The 11,434-nt window shown below is 42.3% G+C and overlaps 1 protein-coding gene across 1 annotated transcript in view; it reads left to right on the top strand.

Moving 5' to 3' along the window:
• Positions 1-11,434, top strand: part of HERC2 (HECT and RLD domain containing E3 ubiquitin protein ligase 2) — a 220,953-nt gene that overhangs the window by 147,710 nt on the left and 61,809 nt on the right. The window contains exons 54-62 of the mRNA XM_011942889.1: positions 1,095-1,206; positions 4,314-4,395; positions 4,507-4,650; positions 6,029-6,119; positions 6,395-6,572; positions 6,778-6,859; positions 6,949-7,120; positions 7,888-8,032; positions 9,244-9,469. Coding sequence (XP_011798279.1) covers positions 1,095-1,206; positions 4,314-4,395; positions 4,507-4,650; positions 6,029-6,119; positions 6,395-6,572; positions 6,778-6,859; positions 6,949-7,120; positions 7,888-8,032; positions 9,244-9,469 — 1,232 coding nt within the window. The remainder of the gene's footprint in view (positions 1-1,094; positions 1,207-4,313; positions 4,396-4,506; positions 4,651-6,028; positions 6,120-6,394; positions 6,573-6,777; positions 6,860-6,948; positions 7,121-7,887; positions 8,033-9,243; positions 9,470-11,434) is intronic.

The raw sequence follows: 11,434 nt of genomic DNA, 5'->3' as shown, positions 1-11,434 counted from the left end.
TTTCTCGGCACCAGGCATCAGACTATCAGCCAAGAAAATCTAACCCTGGCCTGTGTACTTTTTTCAAGTTGCAAGAATTGGAGCGTTTTGGATGCTGTAGATTAAACTTCTAACCTGCTGGGTGTGGTGGCTCCTACCTATAATCCCAGCACTTTAGGAGGCTGAGCAGGGAGGATCACTTGAGCCCAGGAGTTCAAGAGCAGCCTTGACGATATAGTCTCTAAAAAAATGCAAAAATTAGTTGGGCATGGTGGTGCATGCCTTTAGTCCCAGCTATTCGGGAGGCTGAAGTGGAAGGATTGCTTGAGCCTGGGAGGTTGAAGCTACAGTGACCTGGGATGATGCCACTGCATTCCAGCCTGAGTGACAGAGCATGACCCTGTCTCAAAACAAACAAAAAATAAATAAACTCCTAACCTGTCGAGGGCAGGTCAGGAAATAGATGAGCAAGGTGGAAGGAGCAAGTCCTCTGGGAAGGAAAGGAGACGAGGACTTTCAGCCCAGCTGGCCGATGATCGGGTGCTTCTGGCTGGTGTCCTGGGCAGAGGGTATAAAGGAAGAGAGAAGCATTAGGACATGTGTTTGTATTAAAGTACCTCCATGGTCATGTGGCCACATACTGTTTTATTCTTTCTGTGGGAAAATAATTGGCCAAACAGATGTCTAGATTTAGGGACATTGCTGCAAGGCCAGGCCCAGCGTGGCTCCTGGGGAGGTTTCCTGTGTCTCTGCAGTGCCATTTGTGGTAGCTGCGCGTCTGTTTGCATGGCTTGGAATGATTCCCACATGTTCAAGTTGGTATTTAAGATGAAAGAGAATGTAGTGTATCATCGTTTTCCATCAAAAATAAGAGCTGAAATTAAGTGCTGGTATTAACAGGTAGCGTGGTGGTATCTAGAAAATTTGACCCTACAGAGCACTTACTCCTGTGCATGCTTGAGGTTGTATTCTATTAAAGCAAAATTGTAAGAGTTTCTGAAAGTAACCATAAAATTTTGAATGCTTGAGGTTGCTTTTCTTTTTAGTATTTAATTGTTTTATGCTGAATAACCTCTATTTCTTTCTTTTCTTTTCTTTTCTTTTTGTTTGGTTAGCCTCATTAGAAAGAAGGCTGCAGGGCTGGAATCGGCAGCTACGATAAGAACCAAAGTGTTTGTGTGGGGTCTGAATGACAAGGACCAGCTGGGCGGGCTGAAAGGCTCCAAGGTACGGCCTGCTCCCTGGGACCCAGCAGGGCGGGGCACTCGGCAGCAGCCACACCTCGTGAAGTTTTTATAATAACTTTACGCTCTATATGTTGTACTGTTTCTTTACACGAACTAAAAGACATTACCAAATTACCCCTCAGAAGCGTCTCTCCTTGGAAAATTTCACTTTAGATATAATTGTCTTATTGCAGTCTTGTAAACTAGAAATAAACTTTTGAAAAGATTTTACAAGCGCATAGACGAAAATTACAGACTATCGATAGATGTATCTTGCCTCCCCTACAATAAACACTTTTGACTATCATGAACAAAATATGTGTAAAAAAGCCGTAGTGGCACACAGATGAGCAAGTTGTGGTCTCTGTCCTCCAGGTGCTTCGTGCCTGAGATTCTTCAGGGTAAAGTAGCTTGCACAGAGAGAGAAGGCTTTGTGAGCACAGAGAAACAAGCAGAATGCACATGTGTGTGCATACACACTTGCCTTATTTGCAGGGTTTGTTGTGGGTGGAGAGCACCATGATCTCATTTACCTTGTCAGTAAACCATGAAGCATGTACGGGAAGCCGTGCCACAGCCTCTGTGCTCGCAACATCCTTCATCCCCTAGGTACTGGGATGAAAGGTTAATTTGTATTTTGAATTGCTTAGAAGAAAAAGACCATATTTTGAAAAGAATAGGTGTAAGAAATGATGCATTTAAACTGGAGTTGAATTCGGCGTTCCTTATATTACTTAGTGTCTCCTGGCTGAGGAGCCACAAAGCAAATTCCTCTAAATTTTATTGCCCAGAGGCACTCTCTGTGTTCACATGAACTCAGGCTTCCTGTTAGTGTTCTGTGAGACATCACATCATACATTTTCCTTATTGCCTGCCCTGTTGAGAAGCTGAGAAATAAAGTTAGAACTCATTCATTTGAACTCTTTCCTTTCAAGGTGCAATAATTTTTATCTGTATTGGAGCAGCCTTGAATTGCATTTGTATTTCAATGCCCCTGAGCTTGGTTTGGGAAGCGGACAGTGGACAGTGAGCTGTGGGTGTCTCAGCTGTGGGAGTGCAGGGCTGTCCAGGGGTCCCTGAGGTGCAGGCCATTGGTGGGAGCCTATGACCTTGCTCACTGCCCTACATGGAGTTTTCACTTCAAGGACGGAGTCATCTTTCCACGGTTGTGATGAAAATCCTTTCTTCCACTGCAGTAGTGACTGTTTCACCCATGGAATCATAAAGGGTTTTTTAGACAAAGGGCCCTAGGAATTTTAAATTAAATTACATCCATCTACAATGGGAAATTTAAGTATATAATTTCTTAGAGATGTCAGAATCAGAGAATGAGCAGGACGTGACTTGAAATAAGGTATAGTCTACAGGTGTGTGTTTTTATCTTTACATTATATGCATAGTCATCCCTCAGTATCCATGGGGGATTTGTTCCGGGACTTCCTGTGGATACCAAGATCTGTGGATGCTCAAGTCCCTGATATAAAACAGTGTAGTGTTTGCATATAACCTATGCACACCCTCCCAAATACTGTATATCATCTTCAGATTACTCAGAATACCTAATACAATGTAAATGGTATGTCAATAGTTGTTATATTACATTGTTAAGGGAATAATGGCAACAAAAATATCTGTACATATTTAGTATAGGTACAATAAAAAATCTTTTCAATCCATGGGTGGTTGAATTCATGGATATGGAACCTATGGATACAGAGGACCAACCGTATTTTATTTTTTACCTTCTATTATGGAAATGTTCAGATGTACCCAAATAGAGTGAATAACATCACGAACCCTTATGTCCCTGGTACCAGCTTCCATAGTTACCAGCAGGTGTCTACGTTTTTCTGTCTCTGTCCTCTCATTCCCCCAACTCTGGTTTAAAGTAAATCACAGTGTATCATTTCATTTTTAAAACACTCTAGTGTGAATCTCCAAGGGATAAGCAACGCCTTTGGTTAATGTAACCATACATAGTAGTAGTACAGTCATGCGTTACTTAACGATGGAGATACATTCTGAGAAAGTTTTGCTAGGGTGATTTTGTCATTGTTGGAAAATGATAGAGTGTACTTAACACAAACGTAGATGGTGTAGCTTACTACACACTCAAGCTATATGGTATAGCCTGTTGCTCCTCCTAGTACAGTTACAACATGTAACTGTACTGAATATGATAGGCAGTTGTAACTCAATGGCATTTGTGTATTTAAACATAGAAAAGGTACAGTAAAAATACAGTGTAAAAGATTAAACATGGAACACCTGCATAGGGTACTTACCACGAATAATGGAGTTTGCAGGACTGGAAGTTGCTCTGGGTGAGTCAGTGCACATTACTATAGACTTTAGAAGCACTATATGCTTTAGGCTACTCTATAAAAATATTTTTCTTTCTTTAATAATAAATTGTTTGTAACTTTACTTTTACTTTATGAACTTTTCACTTTTTAAAAAACTTTTTGACTCTTATGTTAATACTTAGCTTAAAACAGAAACACAGCTCTGTACAAAATGTTTTCTTTACATTCTTCTTTTTAAACTTTTTTGTTAAAAACTGAGACTCAAACACGTACGTTAGCCTAGCTAGGATCATGGTGTTACTTCTCTTTCACCCCCACAAAGGAGCTAGCTGTCCTTTCCTGTGACGGCAGTGCTTTCTGGAATCCCTCCTGAAGTACCAGCTATAGGCTGTTTTACAGTCGGCTTAAAAAAAAAAAAAAAGTAGAAGGAATACACTCTAAAAGAATGGTAGAAAGTATCGCATAGTGAATATATAGGCCAGTAGCAGTTGTCTGTTATCATTATGAGGTATTAGGAATTGTTGATATGTAGCTGGCAGCACAGAGGCTTGTTGACAGAGCATCACCACAGACACATGAGGAATTGGTTGGACTGTGATGTTGTCATGGCCAGGACAGCACTAGGCAGTAAGGATTTTTCAGCTCCATTATGATCTACTGGGACTGTCATCGTATATGTAGCCTGTGGTTGAGTGAAATGTTATGCAGTGCATGACTGTAATTCCTTGTATCATATAATAAGGTAACATAATTTTAAACATGCAAGTAAAATTTTTTTTTTCTTAAAAATATTCTGTTCTAGATAAAGGTTCCTTCGTTCTCTGAGACACTGTCTGCTTTGAATGTGGTACAGGTGGCTGGTGGTTCTAAAAGTTTGTTTGCAGGTATGATTATTCTAATATTAAAAAATTTTTAAATTATGCTTGGCACCAAAAAACAGAAAAGTTTTTAATGTTGTGAAAAGTGAGTCCTCTCCTGGCTGTCGTTCCTTGCAGTGACTGTGGAAGGGAAGGTGTACGCCTGTGGAGAAGCCACGAATGGCCGGCTGGGGCTGGGCATTTCCAGCGGGACGGTGCCCATCCCACAGCAGATCACAGCTCTCAGCAGCTACGTGGTGAAGAAGGTGGCTGTTCACTCAGGTACAAACCAAGCACCAGCAGGCCTCTGTGGATCACCCTGTTGCTCCTGCTCCGTTGTTAACCAAAGCCCTAATTGGTGTCCTTACATTCTTTCTTAAGTTTTTACTTAGTAGGAATAAAAATTGGATAATGTAAATCTCTAGGTGGTCTAGAATTTAGTTATTGCGGCCAAATCAAGTTCTTTGCCTAAAAGCAGGCTGTTTTTCTGAAAAAGAGTCTATAACTTTCTTCAGATTCCCAAAAGTATCTATGAACCCAAGTAATGAGAAAGATCCTTTAAAAAAAAACAGACCACTCTTTCAGTGTAGGGAGTGTTTATTTTGGAAACACTGTGCTAGGCCTCCGAGGAACGGAACTGAATTAGACACAAAGTTCTAATTCAGTTCATGCCTTTGCTGAACGGGGCTCAGTGTCACCCGCGTAACAGGAAATCCAAATGATAGTGGCTTAAGCAATGCAGAGTTTTACTTTTCTCCTTTGTAAAAGTCCAGAGGTGGGGTCAGAGTCCATCCAGCAGGGCTGTGTCTATGAGGAGTGCTGGTCCTTTGTGTCCCCCTTTGTGGGAAGATAGTCTTAGACTAGCTCTGGCCCCCAGAGTCCAGGACCAGGCCTGGCAGAAGAGGCAAGCGCCACACAGTGTGCCCTCCCACCCATGCAGCCCTCTCTCCAGAGCCCCTCCGAAGCCCCACTCATTTCACTCACCATCTCCTGGGGGTAGAGGAGGCTGGGAAGTGGTGTTTAGCTGAGCACATGAACATGGGGGTTCTGTTGGTAAGGAAGGGGGAGAATGAGCGCTGGGGGATTACAAGCCCGGTCTGCTGTGATGTTCTCAAAGCCCAGGAGGTGGCAGGAACTCACTGTGTGGGAGTGGCCATGCCTTTAATCCTGAGGCAGGTTGTATGGACCTTGGGAATATTCCATGCTGGGGAAAGAGCATCAGCTGGCGTGTTTTGGGAAGAGTGAGTATAATGCTAATGCAAATGATTGAATAATTTCACTGTTGAGGTACAGTTCTCAAAAGCTTAAATTGACAGTATTTTTACGTTTTGTCTAATCACAAATTATTTTTACTTTTTTCATCTAAATTTTGATTTTTCATGTATTTAACATAATAGGAACCCTATTAATAATCAGTATTATTTTGCCTCTTTGCAAATTCTTTCTAGAGTTAAATTTGTAGTTTAGTAAAAATTCACTTATTTGATACATATGTCCCAGAAAGCTTTCCTGCTAACTCTGCTGTTGATCCTGTTGAGTTACTCATTTATTCAGCTCACACTCATTGAGTGTGTGCTACATGCCAGGCAACATAGGGAGCTATGCTGTGGGCTCTCTGTACCCTGCCCTTTGGCAATCCGCACATCTGTGCATGTTGCAGGTGGCCGGCACGCGACGGCTTTAACTGTCGATGGAAAAGTGTTTTCGTGGGGCGAAGGTGATGACGGAAAACTTGGACACTTCAGCAGAATGTAAGAGTACTTTAGTCTCATTTGCTAATGAACTGTTACAGATACTCTTGAAAGTTATTTTGCAGAAAATTAGAATAGATTATGGAAATGGATCTTAAACAATTTTTTTTTAACACGGTTGTTTGTGTTTTGGTCTCATCGGTTCTGCTTTAAGGTTTGATAGTTGACCTGTGGATCTTGTGTTGACTACATGTGGATCAGTATAGATGTCTTTTTTCCTTCATCTCTAAGAAGGGACGGATTGACGGTAGGGAGCTGATTTCTTCTTCTTGTAGGAACTGTGACAAGCCAAGGCTGATCGAGGCCCTGAAAACCAAGCGAATCCGGGATATCGCCTGTGGGAGCTCGCACAGCGCGGCCCTCACATCCAGCGGAGAACTGTACACCTGGGGCCTCGGCGAGTATGGCCGGCTGGGACATGGGGATAATACGACCCAGCTAAAGCCCAAAATGGTGATTATACGCATTTTTGTTGCTTACAGAAAGCTTACCATCTGAAGATTTCAGGAGAAACTAAGCTTCAAGTCTAGGAAAGTTCATAAAGATGTGTGCGTGGTTGGCTTTGTCTTTGGGAAATTCCCTGGCTTTGTCTTTGGGAAATTCCCTTGCTTTCTCTGTGCCTGTGCTTGATTCTGTTTTTAAATTTGTAATTGAGTAGGTGAAAGTCCTTCTTGGTCACAGAGTAATCCAGGTTGCATGTGGGAGTAGAGACGCACAGACCCTGGCTCTGACCGATGAAGGTGAGTGCCTGGCATGATTTCTGTGCTCCTGGGTGGGTAAGAATGATATGAAATGTTGGCCTGAAGTATATGTATATTTTTAAACCTAGGTTTGGTATTTTCCTGGGGTGATGGTGACTTTGGAAAATTGGGCCGGGGCGGAAGTGAAGGCTGTAACATTCCCCAGAACATTGAGAGACTGAATGGACAGGGGGTGTGCCAGATTGAGTGTGGAGCTCAGTTCTCCCTGGCGCTCACCAAGTCTGGAGTGGTGTGGACATGGTACGTAAACCTCCTCCCTGTCACAGTGTGCGTGCTTGTGCAGGTACTTGCGGGGAACCTGGGCCTCACCCCAGGCCCACCCCGGCGTGATTGTGACCTGTCAGATGCTTATGTATGCATGCATCTTTGTCCTTTAAAGGATATTGAGTTGGGATTAGTGACAATAGTACAAGAAGAAATTTCCCATTGTAACTGGGTCATTTTGAAAATACTAGAAAAATTTTAGGCCACTTACCTTTCCTGTTTGGGTGAGATTTATAGGAAAGATTTCTGCTGAAGCCGAAGGATAAAATGAGAGCAAAATAACCTTTTGAATCCTTTGATCCTGAAAAAGTTAACATGTATTTCTTGTAAAAGCTTACTTTATTAATGTGCAAAAAAGCAGGTGCCCAGACCGGCCTTGAATGGTGTGTCAGGCCTTAGTGCCAGTGTCATGACCAGAGGCAGCTTGAGAAAGGTGTATACCAGATAGGACTTTGGATAGGTGTTTGCAGTAGTGTGTCTTATTTTCAGTCTCTTTATATGAAAACTTACAACAGTAACTTAAATATCGTAAAACATGTATTAAAGTGTTAAGGTTTTTCCCAGCTGACTTAATAAGTTAATTTGAATTAAGGGTGTATGATTTTGAATGTAAGTTCAAAGACCCTGAGTGCCGTGTGTGATGTCATTGAGCTGGCTGTGAAAGATGTGAGACTGAGCGTTTTCTTCTGTAGCATTGTCAGACCATAACGTATTGTAACACTCCACCATTGGCCTTCTCCCAGGGGAAAGGGGGATTACTTCAGGTTGGGCCATGGCTCTGACGTGCACGTGCGGAAACCGCAGGTGGTGGAAGGGCTGAGAGGGAAAAAGATCGTGCATGTGGCCGTCGGGGCCCTGCACTGCCTGGCGGTCACGGACTCGGGGCAGGTAAGGCTACAGGTGGCCTGGGGGTGGCGTGCCATCCTGACTTGGGGGACTTGGGGGTCACGACATGGTGCTCGTCCTGTTGAAATCGCAGCTGTTGATGAAATCAGCCGAGTCTTACTGCTTGAGGAACCATGAGGGCAGGACGCGTCCCTTTTGCCCACTGGTGTATCTGCCTGCTCGGCTGCAGGGGTTAGGGGGCGGGGTCCTCAGAAAAGACACGTTCCCATTCTGAAGTCTGCGTGAAAAGTGTGTGGAAAGATTGTTATTCTTTTTTTTTTTTTTTTGAGGCGGAGTCTCGCTCCGTCCCCCGTCCCCCAGACCGGAGTGCAGTGGCCGGATCTCAGCTCACTGCAAGCTCCGCCTCCCTGGTTTGCGCCATTCTCCTGCCTCAGCCTCCCGAGTAGCTGGGACTACAGGCGCCCGCTACCTCGCCCGGCTAGTTTTTTGTATTTTTTAGTAGAGACGGGGTTTCACCGTGTTAGCCAGGATGGTCTCGATCTCCTGACCTCGTGATCCGCCCGTCTCGGCCTCCCAAAGTGCTGGGGTTACAGGCTTGAGCCACCGCACCCGACCAGATTGTTATTCTTGAAGATGCTCCTACTGCAAGGTATTAGCAAGATTTTCCTTTAGAGAATTGCTAATTGGCGAGGAGGGATCCATGCCTCATTTTAGAGACAGAGCTACTGCCTGACAAGTGTTACTGTCTCTTCTGCTTGTAGGAGCATATGCTATGACTGGCTTGTGGATATTCAATTTTAAGTTTTATTTATGAAAGCAAAATTACCATTACTGTTTTTGAGTCAAAATGAATTATACTTTATAGTTCTACAAGGCCAAGAAGCAACTTACTTGAAAAATGAGCATATTGTTTTTGGTCATTTTTCTTTGCAAAATAAAAGGGAAAACAATTATTGCACTTAGTTGAAGAGAGGACCTTTTGTGTGTCTTGCAACAAAACAGAATTGGATTAATATTAAGAAAATACTCCTTTTATAGGTATTATCCAGCGTTTTCATGGTTAGATTTTCTTCAGAATTGTCGTACACTGATGCCATTTCGTAAGATCGTGAAATGGTTTGTTTTCACGTTTAAGAACTCAATTCTTTCAACTACTGTGGCATACATGTTAAGCATTTTGAAGTAAAAATTACATGAAAGAAAATGTCCTGAAATGTTGAAAAATTATAAGCATTTTCCCCCCTCGTAAACAGGTGTATGCTTGGGGTGACAATGACCATGGCCAGCAGGGCAATGGCACGACCACGGTTAACAGGAAGCCCACACTCGTGCAAGGCTTAGAAGGCCAGAAGATCACGCGCGTGGCTTGCGGGTCGTCCCACAGCGTGGCGTGGACAACGGTGGATGTGGCCACGCCCTCTGTGCACGAGCCCGTCCTCTTCCAGACTGCAAGAGACCCTTTAGGCGCTTCCTATTTAGGTAACACGGATTTGTGTCTTCTCTGAGATTTTTCTGTAGATTACAGCAGCCTTACAGATTTATTTAATTGTGCCAGCGCATTAGAGGTTGTAGTGCTGTGTTAACTGCATTATGAATCTAAAGACACAGAAGAATTACGGTGTGCTCTCATGCGATTTATCCATGCTGGAATGAAAATTGTAGAAGAAAGTGTGTTGCTGATTCTTGTATTTATGATCAGGTAAACTCACAGTGCTGTACTTGTGTGTAAACAGGACTCCTAATAACTGCCTGAGAGATACAGGCACTGTAGTGGGCTCTTTCATATTTTTTAACAGCTTTATTCAGTTATTTTTGACATATAATAAACTGCATCTATTTTAAGTATACATTTTGATCAACTTTGAAATATGTGTGGTCCATGAAAGTATCACCACAATGAAAGATAATGAACTCATACACTACTCTAGCGTTTCTCTCTGGCCCTTTGTACCCATCTCCCTTTTGCTTTTAACTCCCCCCCTCCTTCCTGCCATGTGCAGCAACTTAATTTCTGTCACTACAGATCAGTTTGCATGTTTTCTTTTTGTTGTTGTTGTTTGGTTGGGTTTTTGTTTGTTTGTAGACAGGGTCTCACTCTGACGCCTAGGCTGGAGTGCAGTGGCATGATCTTGGCTTACTGCAGCTCCCACCTCAGCCTCCTGAATAGCTGGGACTATAGGCACATGTCACCATGCCAGGCTAATTTTTGTTTGTTTGTTTGGTGGAGACAGGGTTTTGCCATGTTGCTCAGGTTCGTCTTGAACCCCTGAGCTCAAGTGATCCTCCCACCTCGGCCTCCCAAAGTGCTGGGATTATAGGCAGGAGCCACCGTGGCAGGCCAGTTTGCATGTTTTACAGCTTACTATAAATGGAATCATACAGCATATACTCTTTTTAAAAATCTTGCTTTTTCCACTCAGCATAATAATTTTGAGATTCACTTATGTTGCATGTGTCAGTAGTTTATTCTTTTTAAATTGTTGAATAGCATCTTAAGATAAACAAATGCAATTTGCTGTTGAATGTTTGGGCTATTTCCAGTTTTTGACTATACAAGTGAAATTGCTAATGGACATTTCCACACAAGTTTGTGTATGGACATCCACTTGAAATTCTCTTGGGTAAACTGCTAGGAGAAGAGTGGTTGGATCATATAGTAGGTGTATGTCTAGCTTCTTAAGATCGCTACATACTGTTTTGCAAAGTGGATGTTCCAGAGGTCCACATCCTCCACATTTTTGTCAACCCTTGATATGTTCAGTCTTTTAGTTACACTGATAGATGTATGGTGGTATCTCATTGTGGTTTTAATTTGTATTTCCCTAGTAACTAATGATCTCAAGCATCTTGCTTATTTACGAATCAGATACCGTTTTTGGTCAGTGTCCGTTCAAGTCTTTTCCCATATTTAAATAGGTTGATCGTTTTCTTACTGAGTTTGAGAGTTCCTTATATATTCTGGGTTACAAGTCTTTTGCCTAATATATAATTTGCTAATATTTTCTGTCAGTGTGACTTGTCATTTTATTCTCTTCATAGGTGAATCTTAAAGATTAGAAGTTTTTAATTTTGATGAAGCCTAGTTTATTCATTTTATTCTTTTGTAGAGCGTACTTTTGATGTTGTGTCTACAAAACCTTTGCCTCATTCAAGATTATAAAGATTCTCTTTCTGTGTTCTATTATAGAAGTTTTATAGTTTTAGATATGTGTATCTATGACCAGTTGATTAAATTTTATATATGGTGGGAGGTTCAGATTGAAAGGCTTTTTTTGGCTTGATTGTCCAGTAGTTTCAGTTGTATTTGTTGAAAAACTTTGCTTTTCCTACTGAATTGCCTTTTGCCTTTGTCAGAAATCAGTTGTCTATGGATGTATGGATCTATTTCTGAACTCTCAGTACAGTTTTTATTTGTGGATTTTGGTGGCAATGCCACATTGTCTT

Source organism: Colobus angolensis, unplaced genomic scaffold (genome assembly GCF_000951035.1).
Source record: "Colobus angolensis palliatus isolate OR3802 unplaced genomic scaffold, Cang.pa_1.0 Scaffold211, whole genome shotgun sequence".
NCBI classification, from domain to species: domain Eukaryota; kingdom Metazoa; phylum Chordata; class Mammalia; order Primates; family Cercopithecidae; genus Colobus; species Colobus angolensis.
This window is presented reverse-complemented; position numbering and strand designations above follow the sequence as displayed.